This window comes from Somniosus microcephalus, chromosome 1 (genome assembly GCF_052327205.1).
Source record: "Somniosus microcephalus isolate GS21.2 chromosome 1, FLI_Smic_1.0, whole genome shotgun sequence".
NCBI lineage: Eukaryota > Metazoa > Chordata > Chondrichthyes > Squaliformes > Somniosidae > Somniosus > Somniosus microcephalus.
In genome coordinates this window covers 303,129,747-303,154,397 of record NC_140987.1, presented here as the reverse complement: position 1 = coordinate 303,154,397, position 24,651 = coordinate 303,129,747, and the positions used below count along the sequence as shown (strand labels likewise).

Below are 24,651 nucleotides of genomic sequence, written 5' to 3'. Positions count from 1 at the left end.
CCTGCTGAAGCAGGTGCTTTGGGGAGATGAGAATGGTCATAAATTCTGTTCCTTCATTCCCTGACTCCTTGCAGCAGGGCTTCCAGTGCTTGTGTATTAACCTTGGCTTTCCTCATTGAAATATCTCATTATGCAGCAGTTTTGCTCAGTTAATATCTGTGCTTGCCTTCCCACTCCTAATTCAATGGTTCAGCTTAAGCAAATGATGTATGTTGAGTGTAACTTTAATAAGTAGATCAAAATTCCAGAATGGTTGCACATTTGCCAACGCCGACCTTTAACTCTCCATAGACTCTTGGCAAGGCCCATTTTTCAGAATTACTGAACACCAAACATGATTTCTTTTTAAAACTCAAATGTTATTTATTTTTACCTGCACCTTTAACTCGGGGTGGAAGCTGAGGAGCCGTGCAGTCACATGGTTTACACATTTCTGGGGAGCGATCTTGATCTTCCCAGTTCGAGCGGACGAGTAAAATCTCCAGCACTGGCACACTGGCTGTGACACTGAGGCTTTTTCAAATAGTTTCAAAAACATAACAAAAAAACTTATGTCACCCAGTGTAAGTTCAGGTAATTGGTTTATTGTATCGTTCAATCAAGGTTTGATTTGAATTGAGCTCTTGTTAATAAGAAGTGAACTTCTCTGTCATCTGGTTATATGTTGGAACATAATGAGGACCTCTGTAAAATTCTGACAGGGCTAGACAGACTGAATGCAGGGAGGATGTTTCCCCTGGCTGGGGTGTCTAGAACGAGAGATCACATTCTCAGGATACGGGGTAGGACATTTAGGACGGAGATGAGGAGAAATTTCTTCACTCGGTGGTGAACCTGTGGAATTCTCTACTACAGAAGGCTGTGGAGGCCAAGTCACTGAATATATTTAAGAAGGAGATACAGGAAACTTTGTGATATCCGGCACCGACAGGACCGGCGTGTTGCCGATCAAAACTGCCGGACATACAAAGTTAATGTTGAAGCATACGGAGGTTTTCATCTCCGTATCTGACAACAAACACTGTTGCTTAGCAACAGCTTCTAAAGAGTCGGCTGCAGCTGCAAGCATCTCTAGCTGAAGCTGTTGCTATAGCTACAGACCTTGCAGTGCCTGACTGGGAAAAAAAAAAGAATGAGAGCTGAAAAACTTATAGAAAACGGCTCCTGATTTTTGCCGTTAGATCGAGTATTCCGGACATACAACCTCCGGATCAACCAAAGTTTCCTGTAGATAGATTTCGAGACACAAAAGGCATCAAGGGGTATGGGGAGAGAGCGGGAATATGGTATTGAGATGGAGAATCAGCCATGATCATATTGAATGGCGGAGCAGGCTCGAAGGGCCGAATGGCCTACTCCTGCTCCTATTGTTCTATGTTTCTATGTGTCTTTCCCCTTTTCTTGTTAAAAAATGACAATAAATTAGACCAATGGATGGACCTGTTTGCCAGTGTACAATTGTTTTTTTCACTTGTAAAGAGACAAGGGAAAGTTGCAGTACCAGTTTAAACCAATAGTTTTTAAAACCTAAAAATAAGAGTTTCCACTTTGGGTGCAATCAGGAAATTGCACTCAAAATGCACTTGAAATTGCCTTGGGTAGGTTAAAGTTCAAGTTTCTGCTAAAATTCATTTGCATAATCACAAACATTAAACCTTCCATGAACCAGCGCAATGGCGCAGTGTCATAGAACGTAACAGTTTATTCTTTTTTCTTCCCAATGAAAAGGATTCCTTGATGTATTTAAGAGTGGCAACCTGGTGTGGTTTTATTAATACAGCTGAAAATGGGTTTATCACCAATAAATAAGCATTTTTAATAAGAGTGTCCATTCCTCCAGCTGTGAGTAACCCGATTTAAAATCACCGAAAATTACTTTTAAAATTATTGTGAACCATTTAGTAGTTTCATTGGTGTAGTCAGTTTCTTGATATCTTTGCTATGAAAAAACGGTAAAAATGTGCTTAATAACGCTGAAGAAAATGAATGCAGTTTGAAGAGCCTTCCCAAACCTGCACAATCTCATAATTTCGATCTGGGGGCGTGGCCAGATTTGTGGGCGGAGCCTGATTCGGGCAAATTGAATCTCGAACCAACGTAAAAGATCAAGAACAACACAAACAGAAGTAGTTTTCGGCATAATTCACTTATGTTTAAAATTCCCTGATCTTTTGCACTGGTTTAACCGAGTCCACCCGGATTGCGCTGATAGTATGAGCGGAAGCTCTACCTTAAGATTTCAAAATACACTTGATGACAGGGCCCCAAGCACTGAATTTACCAAGGTACTAACATCTTAATGCAGGTAACTTTGACTTTGGGTGGTAGTGTAAAATGGGCGATATCGGATCTGCCACCCGTTATACACCTCTCCCGAGGAGGAGATGTACAGCGGGTGGCTAATATTACCCATTTTATACTATCACACAAAGTCAAAATTAACCTCAATAACTTTATATAAGTATCTGCCTTTAAATGCAGACAATTATCTTCTTGGTTCCACGTAATTTATCCAAAACAATAATATCCATCGTCCGAGTCATCTTTGGATTCCTTATTGATAGATTCACTGTTAAATGAATCTGCTGTCTCACGTCTGTCCGAGAAAGGGTCTATGTCTGAAGGCGTGCTGTGACCTGGCAAGTCATCAGCCAGCGTGTCCAGGTAGCTTCCCACTGATATTGCATCAAGTCCATCACTGCCATCTTGCAAGCTGTTCCAACTGCCTCGGAGTGAAGTGCTCTGGCTTTCTACCAAGCTGTACAGACTACTTGCCAAGCTGCTGTCCCTGCTGACCATGGTGCTCTTCTCCTCCATCATCCACTTGATAGATTCAATGCCTTCATTGATAGAGAGTAACTGATGCATCAACTTGACATCGATTGCTCTGAGGCGAGTCTGGGACAGAGAGTGGCAAATAAATCAGTTCATAACACGAGCTTTATTTAACGTCAATTTAAAAGTATATATACATTAGCACATAGTACATACTACATAGGCTTGAGGTTCCTCCTAGTTAAAGTATTGTGTAACACTTCTGACATGGCATTTTCAACTTTCAACATAAGCTCAAAACTTTTTTTTTATATTCATTCATGGGATGTGGGCATTGCTGGCAGGGCCAGCATTTATTGCCCATCCCTAGTTGCCCTCGAGAAGGTGGTGGTGAGCCGCCTTCTTGAACTGCTGCAGTCCTTTGTAGCAGTTTGGTACAACTGAGCGGCTTGCTAGGCCATCTCAGAGGGCAATTAAGAGTCAATCACATTGCTGTGGGTCTGGAGTCACATATAGGCCAGACTGGGTAAGGACGGCAGACATCCTTCCCTAAAAGACACTAGTGAACCAGATGGGTTATTACACGGTCATAACTGATACTAGCTTTTGAATCCAGACTTATTTAATTAACTGAAGTTAAATTCCCCAGCTGTGGTGGTGAGATTTGAACTCATGTCTCTGGATCTGTTGGTCCAGACCTTCTGGATTTCTAGTCCTGTAACATAACCACTATACTACCATACCCCTGAAACTGGGCGTCCATGAGGTGCTGTAGGCCATTAGCAGCAGCAGAATTGTATTACACCATTAGCGCTCTGACCAGTATAATCCCTTCTGTCTGAAATACTTAATGATTGTACTGAGCTTCTTTCAAAGCTTTCAAGGCTTTATGTTTGACCTTTGGTTTTTACTCTAGTGTTTTTGGCATCATTTTCAAAACAATGTTGAGCAATACGGTGGAAATAGGACAACTTCAAACAATATTACGATATATGTTATTAATAGGATCCGGCTTTGTTTATATTCCCATCGTCCATAGTGAGTGCTACAATTTTCCATAGCATCCCTCTTTCCAAGTCTCACTTAACTGAAGAATGTACTCATCTGCTGAAAGACACAAATTAAATTTGAAGCTAACATCTGGTTATCTGTTGAATAAAAAAATCTTGGGATGAATTTTCAGGCATCCGGCCTGGCGGAAATGGGGCGGTAGCATACTGAAAATTGTGGGCAGTGACTCATTCTCCGCCATTGCCACCGTCACTGTGCCTGTGGCAATGTTCACCAGGCCCACCTGTGTGGCCGGAGCGGCCCCTTAAATCAGCCAGTAGGCCCATTTGAAATGTTAACTGACGTACATAGGACCCCAATAGCTATTTCTGGACTGAATTGGTAGGAGCTTCTAATGTTGCCAATTGATCCATACTGATGACATGAGCCACTGCACAATGTGACCACTGGCGAAAAAAAATGTAAGCTATTTTTGGCCACTGTGATAATTCATTGTTCCACTCCACCCTGTTAATTCGTCAGTCTGGGCACTTTGCCTATTCTGTCTCATCCCCACTCCCCCCTGAGGTCACTGAATGCTCCCGCTGTACTCTACTCTCCATACATTAAAAAAATCTTCATCTATGAGTGATGCCATGGCAGATTAGTTAGTGAATACTAACTAGTCATTAGTTAGTTATTTAACAACATGTTGAGTGTACAGTGAGCTCCCTGGCAAAATGAGGCAATATGTTTCCTTAATGTGAGAAAAGGAAACTTGATAGGACAATCACTAAAGGCTGCTGTTACATGCCAATTGTAGCTGGCTCAAGAGAAACATTGGGTGCACAAGCAGAAAAGCTGCTAGTCAGGCAAGGATTGGGTGGTTTACAGATATGGAGCTGGAAAATAAATGAAAGATTAAAAAATGAGGTGCTAAAAATGTCAACAATATACATAACAATGCTGGATTGAAGATACTAAATATACTCCATGTATAATATGAGTGAAACATTTACAATTCACCTTTAAAAGGGCACTCACCATGAAAAAGAGGCAAATTCATTTTGGATGTTGACCAAATGTACAACATAAGCTCAAAACTGGGCATCCATGAGGTGCTGTGGGCCATCAGCAGCAGCAAAACTGTATTCCACCACAATCTGTAACCTCATGGCCCGGCATATCCTTCACTCTACCATTACCATCAAACCAGGGGACCAACCCTGGTTCAATAAAGAGTGTAGAAGAGCATGCCAGGAGCAGCACCAGGCATACCTAAAAATGAGGTGCCAACCTGGGGAAGCTGCAACACAGGACTACATGCATGCATGCTAAAAAGCGGAAGAAGCATGCTATAGACAGGGCTAAGCGATTCCACAATCAATGGTCAGATCAAAGCTCTGCAGTCCTGCCACATCCAGTTGTGAATGGCGGTGGACATTTAAACAACTAACGGGAGGAGAAGGCACCATGAACATCCCCATCCTCAATGATGGCAGAGCCCAGGATGTGAGTGCAAAAGACAAGGCTGAAGCGTTTGCAACCATCTTCAGCCAGAAGTGCCGAGTGCATGATCCATATCAGCCTCCTGAGGTCTCCACCATCACAGAAGCCAGTCTTCAGCCAATTCGATTCACTCCACGTGATATCAAGAAACAGCTGAGCGCATTGGATACAGCAAAGGCTATGGGCTCTGACAACATCCCAGCTGTAATGCTGAAGACTTGTGCTCCAGAACTAGCCATGCCTCTACCCAATCTGTTCTAGTACAGCTACAACACTGGCATCTATCCGACAATGTGGAGAACTGCCCAGGTATGTCCTATCCACGAAAAGCAGGACAAATCGAATCCGGCCAATTACCGCCCCATCAGTCTACTCTCAGTCATCAGCAAAGTGATAGCATTGTCGATGACACTTTCCATCAAGCGGCACTTACTCACCAATAACCTGCTCACTGATGCTCAGGTTGGGTTCTGCCAGGACCACTCGGCTCCCGATCTCATTACAGCCTTGGTCCAAGCATGGACAAAAGAGCTGAATTCCAGAGGTGAGGTGAGAGTGATTGCCCTTGACATCATGGCAGCATTTGACCAAGTGTGGCATCAAGGAGCCCTAGTAAAATTGATGTCAATGTGAATCAGAGGAAAACTCTCCAATGGCTGGAGTCATACCTAGCACATAAGAACATAAGAATTAGGAGCAGGAGTAGGCAATACGGCTCCTATCTATCTCAGCCTTGAATATACTCAACGACTCAGCATCCACAGCCCTTTGGGTAGAGAATTCCAAATATTCACAACCCTCTGAGTGAAGAAATTCCTCCTCATCTCAGTATTAAATGGCTGACCCCTTATCCTGAGATTGCCCTCTAGTTCTAGACTCTCCAGCCAAGGGAAACAACATCTCGGTGTCTACCCTGTCAATCCCCCTCAGAATCTTAAATGTTTCAATGAGATCACCTCTCATTCTTCTAAACTCCAGACAGTATAGGCTCAATCTCTCCTCATCGGACACCCCTCTCATCCCAGGGATCAATCTAGTGAACCTTCGTTACACCGCCTCTAAGGCATGTATGTCCTTTCTTCGATAAGGAGGCCAAAACTGTGCACAGTATTCCAGGTGTGGTCTCACCAAAGCCCTGTACCACTGTAGTAAGACTTCCTTATTCGTGTACTCCAACCCCCTTGCAATTAAGGCCAGTATGCCATTTCCCTTCCTAATTGCTTGCTGTACCTGCATGCTAACTTTCTGTGTTTCCTGTACGAGGACACCTAAATCTCTCTGAATACCAACATTTAATAGTTTCTCATCATTTAAAAATATTCTGTTTTCTATTCTTCCTACCAAAGTGAATAACCTCAAATTTCCTCACATTATACTCCATCTGCTACCTTCTTGCCCACTCACTTAACCTATCTCTCTCCCTTTGCAGGCTCTTTGTGTCCTCCTCACTGCTTACTTTCCCACCTAGCTTTGTATCATCAGCAAACCTGAATACATTACACTCGGTCCCTTCATATAAGTCATTAATATAGATTGTAAATAGCGGAGGCCCAAGCACTGATCCTTGTTTATCCCTACTCTCTGTTTTCTGTCCATTATCCTCTATCCATGCTACCCCATGAACCCTTATCTTGCATAGGAATCTTTTATGTGACACCTTATCAAATGCCTTTTGGAAATCTAAATATACTACATCCACTGGTTCTCCTTTATCTACATTGCTAGTTACATCCTCAAAAAGCTCCAATACATTTGTTAAACACGATTTCCCTTTCATAAAACCATGTTGACTCTGCTTAATCATACTATGATTTTCTAAGTGCCCTGTTACCACTTCCTTAATAATGGATTCCAGCATTTTCCTAATGACTATTGTCAGGCTAACTGGCCTGTAGTTCCTGGTTTTCTCTCTCCCTTCTTTCTTGAATAGCAGGGTTACATTTGCTACCTTCCAATCTGCTGGGCCATTCTAGAATCTAGGGAATTTTGGAAGATCAAAACCACTATCTCTGCAGCCACCTATTTTAGAACTCTAGGGAATTGTCGGCTTTTAGTCCCATTAGTTTCTCAAGTACTTTATGCTCTACTGATATTAATCACTTTAAGTTCCTCACTCTTATTAGCTCCTTGGTTCCCCACTATTGTTGGTATGCTCTTTGTGTCTTCTACTGTGAAGACAGATACAAAATATTTGTTTAAAGTCTCTGCCATTTCCTTATTCCCCATTATAATTTCACCTGTCTCAGCCTCTAAGGGACCACGCTTACTTGTTCTACTCTTTTTTACATACATGTAGAAGCTCTTAAAATCTGCTGGGACTCCACTCCAGGGACTTCAGCACATAACTCTAGGCTGACACTCCAATGTAGTGCTGAGGGAGTGCTGCACTGTTGGAGGTGCTGTCTTTCAGATGAGACATTAAACCGAGGCCCAGTCTGCTCTCTCAGGTGGACGTAAAAGATCCCATGGCACTATCTTGAAAAAGAGCAGGGGGGTTACCCCCGATGTCCTGGCCAATATGTATCCCTCAATCAACATAACAAAAACAGATTATCTGGTCATTATCACACATTGCTGTTCGTGGGAGCTTGTTGTGCACAAATTGGCTGCCGCATATCCCACATTACAATGGTGACTTCACTCCAAAAGTACTTAATTGGCTGTAAAGCACTTTGAGACATCCGGTGGTTGTGAAAGGTGTTATATAAATGCAAGTATTTCTTTTTTTAATAATTCTTGCTAGTTTACTCTCATTCTATTTTCTATCTTTTTATCAATTTTCTGGTCATCCTTTGCTGGTTTCTAAGGCCCTCAGGCTTATTACTATTCTTTGTAACATTATAAGCCTCTTTTAATCTAATACTATCCTTAACTTCTTTAGTTAGCCACATATGAATCACTTTTCCCATGGAGTTTTTATTTCTCAATGGAATGTATATTCGTGGAGAATTTTGGAATACTTCTTTAAACGTTGGCCACTGCTTATTTACTGTCATACCTTTTAATCTAATTTCCCAATCTACCTTAGCTAACTTACCCCTCATACCTATGTAATTAGCTTTATTCAAGTTTAAGACTCTCGTTTCCGACTTATGTATTTCTCTCTCAAACTTGAGGTTTTAATTTATCATATTATGATCACTCTTCCCCAGAGAATCCTTTGCTATGAGATTACTAAGAACCCTATCTCATTATACAATACAAGGTCTAAAATAGCCTGTTTCCTGGTTGTTTCCATGATGTATTGTTCTAGGGAACTGTCTCAAATACATTCCATGAACTCGTCCTCCAGACTACCTTTGCCAATGTGATTTGCCCATTCTATATGAAGATTAAACTCCCCCATGATTATTGCATTACCTTTGTTACAAACTCCTGTTATTTGTTGATTAGTACTCTGTCCAATGGTATAGCTACTGTTTGGGGGCCTACAAGCTACTCCCACCACTGTTTTCTGCCTCTCGTTATTTCTTATCTCCACCCAGACTGATTCTACTTCCTGATCTTCCAAGCCAAGATCCTTTAACACAACTGTCCTTATGTCATCCTTTATTATCAGGGTTAATCCCCCTCCTTTTCCATTATGCCTGTCTTTTTTCAACATCAAGTACCTTGGAATATTTAGCTCCCAACCTTGGTTACCTTGTAACCACGCCTCTGTAATGGCTATTAGATCAAAGCCATTTATCTCTAGTTGCAGCACTAAAGCACAAAGGAAGATGGTTGTTTGTGGTTGTTGGAGGCCAATCATCTCAGCCCTAGGACATCGCTTCAGGGAGTTCCTCAGGACAGTGTCCTATGCCCAGCTATCTTCAGCAGCTTCATGAATGACCTTCACTCCATCAGAAGGTCAGAAGTGGGGATGTTCACTGATGATTGCACAATATTCTGTCCCATTCACAATTCATGGGATAATGAAGCAGTCTGTGCCCGCATGCTGCAAGACCTGGACAACATCCAGGCTTGGGCTGATGAGTGGCAAGTAACATTCGCGCTATACAAGAGTGAGGCAATGGCCATCTCCAACAACAGAGAGTCTAATCACCTCCTCTTGACATTCAACAGCATTACCATCACTGAATCCCCCACCATCAACATCCTAGGGGTCAGCATTGACCAGAAACTTAACTGGACCGGTCACACAAATACTGTGGCTACAAGAACAGGTCAGAGGCTGGGTATTCTGCAGTGAGTGTCTCACCTCCTGACTCCCCAATGCCTTTCCACCATCTAAAAGGCACAAGTTAGGTGTGTGATGGAATACTCTCCACTTGCCTGAATGAGTGCAGCTCCAACAACACTCAAGAAGTACAACACCATCCAGGACAAAGCAGCCCACTTGATGGGCATCCCATCCACCACCTTAAACATTCACTCCCTCCACTACCGGCATACCATCCACAAGATGCATTGCAGCAACTCGCCAAGGCTTCTTCGGCAGCACCTCCCAAACCTGCAACCTCTACCACCTAGAAGGACAAGGGCAGCAGGCGCATGGGAATACCACCACCTCCAAGTTCCCCTCCAAGTCTCACAAAACATCCTGACTTGGAAATATATCAGTTGATCCTTCATCGTCGCTGGGTCAAAATCCTGGAACACCCTCCCTAACAGCACTGTGGGAGTACCTTCACCACATGGACCGCAGCGGTTCAAGAAGGCAGCTCACCACCACCTTCTAAAGGGCAATTAGGGATGGGCAATAAAGGCTGGCCTTGCCAGCGACGCCATGAATGAATGAAAAAAAAACTTAAGGATGTAAGTCATATGGAAATGATCAGTTGTGTAGCAAGGATGTCGTAACATTGCTGCTAATCAGCACAATAAAAATGACATTGATTTTCTTGCTCTCTTTCCTTTCCAGCAATAAAGACAGACCCTTTTAAACATGAATGGGCATAAAGAATATATGCTTGTTGTGCTGTTGAAAAGGCTACGTCAGTTAAGGTACAATATAGAGCATAATCAGTACCAAATTTGTAAGATACGTGAACAATTTGTGGAATCATTCACCTTTAAGATTAACTCAGTAATTGAAAGGGAAAGCGGGAACTTTTTGTTTATGGAAATATTGCCTGACATTTATTTAAAAATGTCAAGTTTCTCAGCACATTGGAAATCAATGCTGTCATGACTTGAGACTGGTTTAAGAGCCCAATTCTGAGCCTCCTGATCCCAAAAGAAATGTCAGTGTCTGGGCAGTGAGTGTCCCTGTTAGCCATTCAGTCAAATTCACTTGCCTCAGTTTTTTGTTGTTTCATGTCTGGGCTGTTCGATGTGCAACTCCAGTAAAGTGAAGCATCCCATCAATTAAATGGTAAACCCAGAAATCCCACACCTGTCCTCTGTTATGCCTGGTTACTACTGTTGAGTCATACAGGCAATGATTGTACCCACTGGCTGCATCTCGCCGTATGGAGTACTGCATTCACATACCATCCGCTGCTGCCCACTTCACGGTCTCAGTGACCATTCACTCAAAACAGATAGTTTCTGTGCACGAGTGATTACTTCACTTCCTGTTACATCCTGTTGTTGCATGCATAAACATATCACCACAAAAAAAATTGTCAAAACGGTATTTATGGGGTGCAGATGATGGTTTGAAACTGGGCCACTATCTACAACTGTGTAATTCTTGTGTGATACTGGCCGGGGCATGGGGGTTTGGGGGAGGGGGCGGAGTTCCCGAATGATGTGGAGCGTGTTTTTTTTTCCAACAGGATCCCCGCCCAGTCAGGGGTAAGGGGGTGGGGGGGGTGGTTGGAGGTCGTTGATCGTGGAGGTGGGTGTAGGTGTCGGTGATAGCGAGGGAGGGCGCAGTGATAGTGGAGAGGGTCGGTGATAGCAGGGGGGGTCCAATCATTGGGGGGGGTGGGACTCTGTGCTCATGCAGGTGGGTCCGATGGCAGGGGGTCTGCTGGCGGAGGGTCTGATGGCGGGGGGTTTGATGGCGGGGGGTTTGATGGCGAGTGGGCGGGGGGGTGTGATGGCCAAGGGTCTGATGGCGGGGGGTGTGATGGCGAGGGGGCGGGGGGTCTGATGGTGGGTGGGCGCGAGGTCTGATGGCGGGGGGTCTGATGGCGGCTGGGTGGGGGGGTGTGATGACCGAGAGTCTGATGGCGGGGTTGTGATGGCGGGGGGTCTGATAGCGGGAGGTGTGAAGGCGGGGGTCCGATGGCGGGGGGTGTGATGGCGGGTGGGCGGATGGTGTGATGGCGGGGGGGCCGATGGCGGGGGGGGGTGATGGCGGAGAGTCTGATGGCGGGGGGGTGTGATGGCGGGGGGGGTGATGGTGGAGGGTCTGATGGCGGGGGGCTCCGATGGCGGGGGGTGTGATGGTGGGTGGGCGGATGGTGTGATGGCGGGGGGGGGCCGATGGCGGGGGGTGTGATGGCGGGGGGTGTGATGGCGGGGGGCTCCGATGGCGGGGGGTCCGATGGCGGGGGGTGTGATGGCGGGGGGGCCGATGGCGGGGGGGTGATGGCGGAGGGTCTGATGGCGGGGGGGCGTGATGGCGGAGGGTCTGATGGCAGGGGGGCGGGAGTTCTGATGGCGGAGGGTGTGATGGCGGGGGGTGTTGTGGGGGGGCGGGGGTTCTGATGTCGGGGGGTCCGATGGCAGGGGGTGTGATGGCGGGGGGGGTGTGATGGCCAAGGGTCTGATGGCCAAGGGTCTGATGGTGGGTGGGCGGGGGGTCTGATGGCAGGGGGTCCGATGGCGGGGGGTGTGATGGCCAAGGGTCTGATGGCGGAGGGTGTGATGGCGGGTGGGCAGAGTGTGTGATGGCGGGGGGGTGTTATGGTGGGGGGGCGGGGGTTCTGATTGCAGGGGGTCCGATGGCAGGGGGTGTGATGGCCAAGGGTCTGATGGCGGGGGGTGTGATGGCGGGGTGTCTGATGGTGGGTGGGCGGGAGGTCTGACGGCAGGGGGTCCGATGGCGGGGGGTCTGATGGCCAAGGGTCTGATGGCGGGGGGTGTGATGGCGGGTGGGCAGAGTGTGTGATGGCGGGGGGGCCGATGGCGGGGGGGGGTGTGATGGCAGAGGGTCTGATGGCGGGGGGGCGTGATGGCGGAGGGTATGATGGCAGGGGCGCAGGGGATCTGATGGCGGAGGGTGTGATGGCGGGAGGTGTGATGGTGGGGGGGCGGGGGTTCTGCTGGCGGGGAGTCCTATGGCGGGTGGTCTGATGGCGGGGGGGGTGATGGTGGTGTTGTGATCGCGGAGGGTCTGATGGCAGAGGGTCTGATGGCGGGGGTTCCGATGACAGGGTGTGTGATGGCGGGGGGTCTGGGGGCAAGTGGTGTGATGGCGGGGGGTCCGATGGCGGGGGGTCTGATGGTGGGGTGGGCGGGGTGTCCGATGGCGGGGTGTTCGATGGCGGGGGTGTCCAATGGCGGGGGTGTCCAATGGCCGGAGATCCGATGGCGGGGGGGTATGATGGCCGGGGGACGAGATCCGATGGCGGGGGGGTATGATGGCCGGGGGACGGGGGGTTCCGATGGCGGGGTGTGTGATGGCGGGGGGTCCGATGGCGAGGGGTGTGATGGCCGGGGGGTGAGGGTTCTGATGGCATGCGGTCTGATGGGGGGGTGGTCTGATGGCGGGGGGTCTGATGACAGGGGAGAAGCAGGTTAGCTTGGGTGGCCGAGGGAAGCACTCCTGCTCCTCCTGGATCACAAGCAGTGCTGGAAAAGCACTAACTACTTCCACGCAGCAGTCCTCGCCTCCCTTTACCTGTTGGGTCCCCAAGGCCCGGGAAACCCGGCCGGCAAGTGTTAAACCTGGAAGAGAGGTAAAATACAAAGCATGTAGCCTCATTAAACTACTTAAATGTCCCACCCGCCTCCTGGGAGTGGGTTGGTTGCCCACCCCACCCCCCCCCCCCCCACCCGTCCCACCTCCATTAAAACTGGAAGTGAGCCGGTGCGATTCGGGTTTCAGATTTTTTAACACTTTAGCATCCTATTCGATCGTACCCTTTTTTGGGGTTTACAATTTCCCTCAGTGTTGCTGCATTAGGAATCTTTTTAGAACAGCTAACAACAGCCTGCTCATAAAATGCCATCGTTCAACAACCACGGCAAGCTCCTGAGGAAGTAGGTGTTATATTTGTTGCAGCCAAAACTTTCTTTTTATTATCCCAAACCTTTTTCTTATTAAAATTAAGGGGAAAAGTCCCCTGAATGCACAACTGGTGTTGGTGCACTACCCAGAAGTGAACTAAAACAGACTCAAAAGGCGCAGGTTCAAATCCCAGCATCTACTAAGTTTACTGAAAGGAACCAGGGCAGCATTTGAGGAATTGGCCTCTGGGCTCGGGAAGGGAAACTTTGTCAGGATTTCAGTTATCCAGCAGGCCCTGCTGGAAGGTGTGTGTGCGCAGATACTGGGGGAGGGGGGAATTGGATTGATTAACCTGCAGAAATTCAGCGTCTAAGCTTGTGCATTAAGAATGGCCATTTGGAGCTACCAGAGACCAGCCAGCACCCCTGTTGTACCCCAGCATTAGTCAGTGTGTTCAGGGGCGAAAATTAAGGGGAGAAAATTAAATAAAGTTAATAAGTTTGTGAATCTAAATATGTTTGGCAATGTAGCAACATCATCACATATCATGTCACTGCATCCTCTGAATGTAGAGATGGTCACTGATTCTTAAGAAGCTATCCTGGCACCACTGCCCACTGTCCAGAGAGCCGTTCTAGTCAGGCTTCCTCACCTTTATGGCTGTTCTGGTATCTCACATGAAATGTACTTGGAACTCATTATGCTTTCTGTGTGCATTCACTGATATCACCTTTTCTACAACATAACAAGCAGCTGCCAGGGAAATTGTGATACAATGTAAGCTTATCTCTTGAGCAGGTGTGTAAGGATGGGCTTTATGGTTTAGTCGTAATGAATATTACTTCAAATAATTGGTCTCCCTTTGCAAGATATTTGTGTACAGTTTTGGTCTCCTTACCTAATGAAGGATATACTTGCCATACAGTGAGTGCAACGAAGGTTCACCAGACTGGATCCTGGGATGGGGGGATTGTCTTATGAGGACAGATTGAGTAGACTAGGCTTATATTCTCTAGAGTTTAGAAGAATGAGAGGTGATCTCATTGAAACATACAACATTCTTACAGGGCTTGACAGGGCAGATGCAGGGAGGATGTTTCCCCTGGCTGGGGAGTCTAGAACTAAGGGTAATAATCTCAGAATAAGGGGTCGGACATTTAGGACTGAGATGAGGAGAAATTTCTTCACTCGGGGTGGTGAATCTTTGGAATTCTCTACGCCAGAGGGCTGTGGAGGCTCAGTCACTGAGTATATTGAAGACAGAGATCCATAAATTTTTGGACATTAAGGGAATCAAGGGATATGGGAATAGTGCAGGAAAGTGGAGATGAGGTAGAAGATCAGCCACAATCTTATTGAATGGCGGAGCAGGCTCGAAGGGCCAAATGGCCTACTCCTGCTCCTATTTCTTGTGTTCTTATGTAAACAAACATAAAAAGGAAATATCTTAGTTTCTCCTGCCCCAGAGCTGAGGCATGGGCATTGTATAAATGTAAAGACTGAGATGATTGAATACTCCATAAGACAGAATGGTTGTTGTGCTGCTGGGATGGGAGTTTATTGTCTGTTGATGGCAGCATTCCAGCTGAGTTGTGAGGATGGATGAGTGTTCTGGAGTTGGGGAAATGGGGATATTCAACCAGCCTGACAACTTGTGAATGTGGAACTGAGGCACAGACTATGCAACATCTCCTGCAATGCCCATCGTTAGAGGAACCCTGCACTGTTGCAGATCTTGCCGAATCCAACAACAAGGCGCAAAAATGTGTCCAGTTCTGGCTGGGCTATGTATAGACTGTCCGTGGACACGATAAGAAGACGACTTGATAGTCATTGGCAATCAGTGAGTTTTTCTGTAGAACTTCCCATCAAAGGGGTGTGGTTGAGTTCATGATAGGGTAGGTTATAAGGATCATATGTAGTTTATGGGCTTGATGCACTGGATGGTGTTTTCTGGTTCCATGTTTCTTATGTTCTTAGTGAATTCATCACATATGAAGCTGAAAGATTTAAGTGTCAAGCTTCCTGAGAGTTCTGAAGTTTCTAATGCAGTTATACTCCTAATCTACCAGATAACTATTTGAATAATTGGATATATGTTTAATCAGGTATTTCACTCACACACACACACACACAGACACACGTTAAGATATTTGAGTATAATATTATGTGAATCCACTACAGCCTTTTTAATAGTGTTATTTGTGTTCACTCTGTTTATGCATTTGTGTGTTTCCTCAAGCAGTTCTCCACATTAAAACACATTCAATGTTTTCCTTCATGTGGTATATAACATTACTAGCTGTGACATAATTATACGTTGGTAAGGTCTTACACTCTTTGGTTCTATGTAAATGAAGATTAATACTTTGTACACAAAATTACAGGTGCCGCCAGCTGAATCCCACGCTTAATATTGGTTTTATGTGTTGGCAATGAACACTGCTTTAATTTATTATTAGTAAAATGGGCAGAATGAATGGTACACTGACAACTGTCGCACGATTGGTTAGTGAGCCTCAACCTGCACCTACAGTTAGCCATTACACAGCACAGTGTGAATTTGCTGGACCTTTGCATGAATATCTTGTGTGGATAAATGTGCACTTTTTAAAAAACATTTCCCTTCCTTTTCATCAAACTCCTTTCCTTCTCTCTTCACCACTTTTCTCGAAGTCATGGACTCCTTGTTGCAGAATGGTTGCACAAGCAACAGCCGCTCTCCGGTACCTCACCCACGTGGCCATTGCTCAGGGGTGAGCCATGACATTGAGTGTCAGCATACTATGTAGTCGTGCGGGGCATCACCACTGAGCTTCCTTCCCCCAAGTCCACAACCTGCACTTCTAACAATGGGGTATTGAATAGCAATAGGTCCGTTAATCCTGGCCAATTTTCACATCTGCTGAGAGGTACCGAGTCTAATCGTAGGCCTCTTTGAAGATGGCGGCGGCCAGGGCATCAGCGTATATGGGGTGCTAAGCCATTTTCAGGCTGCTACCTCGCCGTTTACATTGTGCAGCACAAGTTGAAATCTAACCCCAGGTGTCTAATAAAACTATTGTAAAAACATTGTGTACTAATATAGCTCAAAAAGGTACTGAAATGGTCAAGAAGCAATGCAGTTATACAGACTAGCAATGTGCCAGCTTCAATCACTCGACTGTGCTGATTGAGATGACTACAGCCGGGGAACTATCAAGGATGGTACAATTGGTCTCATCTCAGCACCCCTGGATTGGGAAGGAGTGGGTTGGGTGGGGGGGGGTGGGTGGGTGTTGTGCGGGGGATTTAGCAGCATTAGCATTCTTGTACAGTAACATGGCACAGTCTATAAAACCTCAGCCTGTGTGATAAATCATTAACACACGCTCAGTGGAAAGTTTTAGCTCACTTAAATTGTTTTTATGTTTTTTATTAATAACCTTCATAATGCTCATCGGTACTGGAACTCGGATAAAGAAATAAAGCATGCCTTGAAATAAAGAATACAGGTAATAAACCGATCAATTCTGACTTGTCATTTTATTTGCTTGTCTGGTGGTTCAATGGCTATGGTTCAGCTGTAAGTTGGAGACTGCAGCTTTTCCTTGCATATTAAAACTGCCTCAAGCCAGAACTGAAATCTGTCCGAACATTATTTTATTTTTCAGTAAACACTACTTGTCTGTTCCTGAGCCCTGCACAGAAGACAGTTTGGCAATTTGGTGCCGTGCTACAAGTAATTGGAAACCAGTTTGCCGAAGACCGCCATATTGATTGTTTGTAAGTAAGATATTCAGTCTATCCTGGCCTTGTGTCTTTAAAGCAAGTCTTGACTGATTTCTTAGCACCAGCATTTGATCCAGGGCCTCTGACTCGGGTCACGACTGAACTTTTTCTGTTTAAATAAAAGCCCTATATGCGCTCGGAGCCAGTCCCAATAGTATTTATTTAGTTTGATATAGTTCTTATTTAAAACTGAACATCATTTGAATAAATTTGGCATTGCATGTTCTGCCACACCTCAGTGCTATAAAGTCAAATCAGCTCCATATTCATGTCCTGATAGTTCTACTGTATGCTTTAGGAAATAAAGAGGGCAACACAGCATGAAATTTAAACTGCCTTCACATTGCTAGTTGGAGTGAGCCCAACTCAGGATATTTTTTCTTGTTCATCGTGATGAAGAATGTTAGTCATGGAGAAGAGAAAATGTTATATTTTGTACCTACCAGCAGCTTCAAATGTCACTAGATGGGATCTAACACTATCAATTGCAATGCAGAGCTTCCACCTCCCACCATAGTCCCTACATAAACCTGACAAGTAATGGAGATTATATTTCTGGCAGTAGCCCAGAATGGTGTCACTACCAGTGGTTCTGCAACTCTCTACTGTCAGTAGTAGCAAGCGTGGAGATGGGGCAGGTTAGCCTAAAAGGGGTGATGCTGGTAGAATATTGATCTTGCTACCACCTGGCATTGCCCTGTGGGTATGACTGGTTTGGTCTCTTTCTCAGCATGTTATTTCTATTTACTGGGCACCCTCTCAAATGAAACACAGCTGAACTGAACTCTAGCCATGTACTGGGACATTAATAGACTTTAGTCGCCTCCCCCTTCCCCCCATAAAAGGCAATTTTAAGTGTCTCACACTTACTGCACAAGCTGATTTTCTCTCTAGGGCATTTGGGTGGTAACCTAGAGAAATGACTAACCCAATACACAATGTCCACTAGCTTGACATTGGAAAAATGTTAAATGACTACACTGAGACAGATATTGAAACAATAAACAGGGTTTTCCACTGATGTCCCTAATGGAGATCCAAATCCTGCCCATCAATTAGATTAGTCCAGTATGTTGCGTCTAAATCTCCACGCTCTCCATCTAGCATCAGCATTACTTTTTGTTTCCCAAAATAAGCAATCTTCATGACCTCTCTGAGTGAGATTGCTCAATTAATATTTTGTGCTGTGACTCACATCCAGTGGGATCTGAACTGAACATGCACAAACTTATTTCACTCAGAATATTTAACACCCAAAGACAGTAACAAAGAGGCATAGACTCAGGATTATCATTAGAAGAATGAAGGGAACATTTTTTTCTATATAGAGGGTGTTACAAATTTGGGTTTGGCATGGACATCTCTCAGGTTCAATAGCGTCAGTGAGCTGAGCACCTTACTTTTATGGTAGTTAACTCACAATACCTTTTAGCTACTTGTGCGGTAGAGGGACCGAGAGGATGTAACAATGAACCCCACTTGTGACCTGAACAAGCAATCTGTGTCTTTACAGTAAGGTATGTATAGAGAGGAACAGTTATGATCAGATTCCCTTAGTTCAATTGGCAAAACTTATTTTGTGTGATGATATGAAAATAGTGGACAGACAGTGAAGTACCCCACTTCAGTGAGTCACCTTCTTTAACTTCAACAGAATATCTCATTTGCATCCTGAATTTTTTGAGTCTGCCTTTCTCTGGGCCTTTTTGCCTCAAATTACAGCTTCTAATCCAAAACCTGAACTGTTCTTTAGTGTCTCACATTCTACTTAATTTCCTAATTGTTTACAGTCAAAAAGAGATCAAAAACTTCCCCACACAATGGGCGTGAGGTGCTTATCGATTATGGAAACAAGTTGCCAAATTGCTTATTATTTACAATCAATCAGGAAACAATATCAAGGCTAGATTTAGACCTCTGTCTTTTTCTTTGCCTTAAGTCATACATTATAATTTTAAAACACAACGGCCAGAAATTTCCTGGAAACTTGCACCATAACAATGGCTTATCTACGCTGTGAAACCACTTTCCAGTGCAAAGGTCCGATGAAAATATAAGATTGCCTCCTTTCAAGGCTGAAAAGCCCAAATCTCGCTAGAGTTTCCTCATAACTCAGACCTCTAACACTAGGGATCAGTCTTGTGGCTCTTCTTTATACTTCTTGCAATGCTTGAATGTCTCCCTTTGTCTCAGTGACCAGAAATGAACGCAGTACTCAAGGTGTGATCTGATTTGAACACAAAGCAGTTTAAGCAAGTGTAGTCATTGCTGCAATGTAGGAAATGCGGCAGCCAAATTACGGACAGTAAGGTCCCACAAACAGCAATGTGATAATGACCAGATAATCTGTTTTAGTGATGTTGATCAAGAGGTACGTATTGGCCAGGACACCAAGGATAACTCCCCTGCTCTTCTTCGAAATAGTGCCATAGGATCCTTTACGTCCACCTGAGATAGCAGACAGGGCCTTGGTTTAATGTCTCATCCAAAAGATGGTACCATCTGACAGTGCAGCACTCCCTCAGCACTGCACTGGAGTGTCAGTCTGGATTTTTGTGCTCAAGTCTCTGGAGTGGGACTCTGAACCCACAACATTCTGACTCAGAGGTGAGGGTGCTACCAGCTGAGCCACGGCTGACAATAATAACTTCCAAAAGAAAACTGTATAAATACTTGAAGGGGAAAGCATTTCAGGGTTATGGGGAAAGGGCAAGGGAGTGGGACTAATTGGATAAGTCTTTCAAAAAGCCGGCAAAGGCACAATGGGCTGAATGGCCGCCTTCTGTGCTGTGTCATTCTATGATTCTATATTGAGCGTCTAGTCTACTACCACTCCTGGGTCTCTTTCAACTTCATTCTTAGCTATTTCAACACTATTTACGGAGTATGTCATATTTCATATGGGGATAGTTCAGGAAAGTGGAGATGAGGTAAAAGATCAGCCATGATCTTATTGAATGGCGGAGCAGGCTCGAAGGGCCAAATGGCCGACTCCTGCTACTATTTCTTTTGTTCTTGTGTTCCCATTACAATGTTCCAGTACAATGTTGTCTTCATTAAATTTCAGCTGCCGTTGTGCTGTCCACTTAGATATTTTGAACAACTCATTTTTTACATTCTGAAATGCCTCCTCCCATGCCACTGCTCATCCAGATTTGCTATCACCCTGCAAATCTGACCAGTTTGCATTGTGTTTCTAAGTAGAAGCCATTGATGTAAGTTAGAAACAATAGTGGTTCAATACCAATCCCCGGGGCACCCCAATCTGACCTTCTCCACCTTGAGAACACTTCTCCAACAAGCGCAGTTGTTTTTTTATCCTTCTGCCAAATTCATCACCATAACCAAGATTTACCCTGAATAACCACAGCATTAAGTTTAACTGATAAGACTTTTAAGTGGAAATTTGTCAAATGCCATCTGGAAGTCTAGGTACAGCAGTTTGTAGGGTTTACTACAGTCCACTTGAGATATCCCTTCCTCAAAGGTGCCAAGGAGGTTGGTCTGTCTGAATCCATGTTGGCTGCTGTTTAGTAAGTTATTATTGTAAAGATACTGTGATTACTTTCCCACTACAACAAAAATGTTCCTCTAAATAACAGATGGAACTACATATCTGAGATAATAACCAACACATTAAACATTTGATTGGGTGATTTTGTGATGCATCGTAGCCTACAATTATACTGCACATTGCGCTGAGGTCAGCCACACAAAGCTCTGCAGATCCGTTACCCCAGTGTTCTGGATTATACTGCACCCATGTGAAATCAAACCAGTGTGAGACGACCTACTCAAGGCTTCAGTGAGTTGAGTGCATTCAGGAGCTAGACCAGAACCCAACTCCCAAATCATACTGCTGCTTTTGCACCAACATGAACCTGAAGCTGTCTCGCATTGTTGCAAGCGAGCAGTATAACTACAATGACATAGGCCCTGAAATTGCGGTGTCATATTCCTTTTGAAAGCCACCATAAGTTCGGGATTTTCATGTGCGCGAAATCCAGAACTTGCAGCCTGTCAACATGCACGTTGACAGGCCATCTGCAGGGGGCCATGAAAAAGCAATTACTGGCACAGAGTTGGGCTATTTGCCCACCAACTGGTCAGCAATTGTGCACAGAAGTCTTACGGTTGATGCAAGCTGGCACAGGGCCTGTTTGCATCAGTGCAAGGGGATAGCTAAGCCATTAATTAAACATTTTCATATCCTAAATTATGCACATACACTGTATGAAGTGAGATTATGCAAATACTGACCCAGATTAGTTTTAATGACGTATAAAATTATCAAAAAAAATAATTTTTGGTGAGGTTGGTGGAATGAAGATAATTTCAAATAAAATTCCAATTCTGTAAACCATATAATTATTAGATTTGGGGATTCCATTGCATATCATTAGCGGATTCCCTTCGCAAATGATTAAAATGGAATTGTGCTTTGTGATTGGAGGACCGGGCCCATGTAATCCCAGGTACGCTTCTGCACCGCCTGCGTCCATGGGATCCGTGGGCCATTACGCTGCCCTCCGTCCGCCTTGAGACCTGAGGCTGCAAATCTTCCCAGCCTGGACACCAGCAGGTAGGTTTGTAATTGTTTCACGGTCGGAGGCGTATTTCAGGGGTAGGCCTCCGACCACAATTTCTAGCTCATAGCATTTGTCAGAAGATGGAAGGAGTGGATAACACAGTGAATTAGCATATTGTTACAAAACAACATTTTGCCTACAAAAACAACAGTGACTGCTCTTCAAAATTAATTTATTGGTTGTGACACATCTCAGAAGTCCTAAGGACGTGGACATGAAATACTTTGGTGCGTAATTTGCGGTCAGCGGCCAAACAATGGCATTTGCCGCTGGCCTAGAATTAAGCTCCCCACAAAGATCTCGCTCTCTCTGGTGAGAAGTTCGGCTTTTCCAACGTTCAGTTGAGATCAGTGTACGTTAATAGGGAATTCCTAACGCGAGCTGCTGTGAAGTCAACAAGCTGTCTAAGCAGCCAATCAAAACGCAGAATTCTTACAGACCAGGACGTGAAGAAGCTCCTTTTATTCTAACTTTTTTAAAAATGTTATAGAAAGAAAAACAAAGATTGGAGCTCTCACACGGGAAAAGATAAACCTGAAATAAAGATGAACAAGCTTTAATTTTTTTTAAAGTTTCTTAAAAATTTTAATTTCTATTAAAATGGATAAATTTGAAACTGCACAAAATTAATATTTTTCAGATCCATAACATTTGTTTATCAGTCAATACGCTGTTAAAACCCAGTTACACCTAATCCCAAAGGGTCTAACTTTTCATGGGATATTTAACAGCGATATTACCGCCAAAAAGACAAGGTTTTGTCAGTTTCACTGATTGCGTGGGTGGGGGAAACCGGCACAGCGCAGCCAGTGTTGGTGCAGTGAATGACTGAGCGCAACTTCAGCATATCCGCGTTAGGATGCGCGTGCGCTCCATCCTGACGTCGCGGTCAGTTTCAAAGGGGTAAAAACGGCGAACGCAAATTCCGGGCAATATATAAATGCATTTGTTCTTTCATCTTTAGTACCTCAGTTCAAATCTAGCCAGACTGATGTTAGCTTGAGTTGGGACAATCTCATAAGTCTGAATTCAAAGTACAAAACTGTCATTCAGAAACCACAAAAAAATGGTTGCAATAGAGCCTCTTCTGAAGTTGGAGTTAAGGCACATTGTTGAGATAAACTACCAGGAGCTTCACTCTGCATCAGGGTTGTGCATTTGACCCGAGAATGCTTGATGCTAACTTTGAATACCCAAGCTGTAAAAGTATTCAATTTTCCACTTAATAAACACAATTTTTTAAATAAAAATATACATTTCAAAGAAGCAGGTGTTTTTTGATTCACACTGGCCAGGGAATATTTTTCTCTTTTTAAGGATACTGGCTTGACTCTTTAAAAAAAAAACTCCAGACAAATGAAAGCTTTGCCAAACACACATGATGGCCGCAATGCCAATAAATGAATCACTGTTTAACTTGTGAAAAAAATGCACAGAATTCTATTGCCTAAATTTTAAAAAAGTATATGTTCCCCTCCCCCACTCACCAGAAAAGTAGTTTTTTTAAACACAGAGTATTCCAAAAATAATTTTAAGGAATGACAGAAAATCATTTCCTTCACCATTATAGGGGGGGTGGGACGATGGGAATGGTGATATAGTCGTTTGGCTCCATATCATACGTTTCAGCTTCTGGCATTTCGCTTCCGTGTTACAGTCTGTAAGGCATTACTGAATAGCAGCAGCACGAATGGACAGATAGCCGGGAGTGCGGTGCAGACTGTGGCGGGCACACTAACAAAAGTGTACATGGTCAGTAACCCCACACGTATTCCGACACTTACCATCTCCAGTTTCAATATCTGAATCTTGGTCTCCAGTCTCTCCAGCGTGCTGGAGTCACTCAATGTGCCTGAGGTGGAGAGAGCGCCCTTATCGTCTTTGTGTCGGCCCAGCTGATCCTCCCGAAGTGATCGCAACAGGCTTTCGGGAATCTTGCGTCCCAGCTTGGTCTCTATCTCCTTCAACTCTGGCGGAACACACTCCTCCATCCTCGCAAAAGGCAGATAATTGCACAAGACTGTAGATGGCCACTTATCGCATTAAACACTTCTTTTTAAACCAATCGTGGAAATGGAGAGACTTTCAGACGGAGTCCACACGCCGCAGATCATATCAGCAGGTATCTGATGACTTCATTAAACTTGGCGTGGCAACCAGGTTAAGAGAATGAATGACTTCCTATAGGTGAGGGTCACTGGGCTCCGGTGAACACGGGCAGCGGGGCTTAAGAGGGTAACAAGTCCAAACTGTCTGGCTTGATCGAGGACAAGGTTCATCTGGTTAAGGAAAAGTTCACATCAAGAAAGGAAAATGCAGCGCCTGCTCGTCCAGGCATCCTTCTTGCAGGAGCTTGCTTCTGGATTAATTCATCCTGAAAGCAGGACCAAAAATAAACGACCAGGGAGCCGGCTGCTGGAGATGGGTGTGTGAGCTGACCTTGCCGTCTGTCTGTCTCTCTCTGTCCCACCTCCCCAGCAGAGCCAAGCTACAGGTGAACCAGGGCACAGCACCCAACCCATTTACCGTAATCCGCAGAGAGGAGCCCCACTCTCTCTCTCTGCTGTCTGCTCCTTCCCTTCCAGTCTCTGTCCATTGCAAAGCTGCCTTTTGCATCCGTGGCCATTGCATTGCATGACCGTGCTTTGAAAAGCTCCCCATTTCGCAGCCAGCCCTTAAACGCTGCCATTCTGAAGCAGAGGACCGGTCGCGTTGCCATTTCTTCATGCGCGGTCCAAACAGGGCTTTCAACAAGCGTGCAGCGTTCAGGAGTGAGAGCTGTGATCTGGACTGGTCATGCACGGAGTAAGACCTGATACCGGCGCTTCACGTCGCTTTGAGTTGGCAGAGTGCAGTACACCTCCAACCAGAAAGAACCGACGATTGCAAATGATTGAACCATATCGAGAGCTGGTACATTAAAACAGATCATTGTTAAAACCGCAATGA

General features: G+C 44.9%; 1 protein-coding gene across 1 annotated transcript; it reads right to left on the bottom strand.

Annotated features, from left to right (window-relative positions):
* Positions 1 to 338: 338 nt before the first annotated feature.
* LOC147124850 (leucine rich adaptor protein 1-like) lies at positions 339 to 24,651 on the bottom strand. Its single transcript, XM_085994001.1, has 2 exons — positions 23,487 to 24,651; positions 339 to 2,898 (listed from the first exon to the last, which is right to left on the bottom strand). The coding sequence occupies exons 1-2, from the start codon at positions 23,691 to 23,693 to the stop codon at positions 2,509 to 2,511; spliced, it is 597 nt and encodes a 198-aa protein (XP_085850127.1). The 5' UTR covers positions 23,694 to 24,651; the 3' UTR covers positions 339 to 2,508.

What these genes read in the sequence shown, in the direction of transcription:
- LOC147124850 (XM_085994001.1), bottom strand. Translation starts at nt 23,693, where the DNA reads ATGGAGGAGTGTGTTCCGCCAGAGTTGAAGGAGATAGAGACCAAGCTG. An exon ending in AGATATTGAAACTGGAGATG is followed by an intron (nt 2,899 to 23,486) that starts GTAAGTGTCGGA and finishes TCTCTGTCCCAG; the next exon opens with ACTCGCCTCAGAGCAATCGA.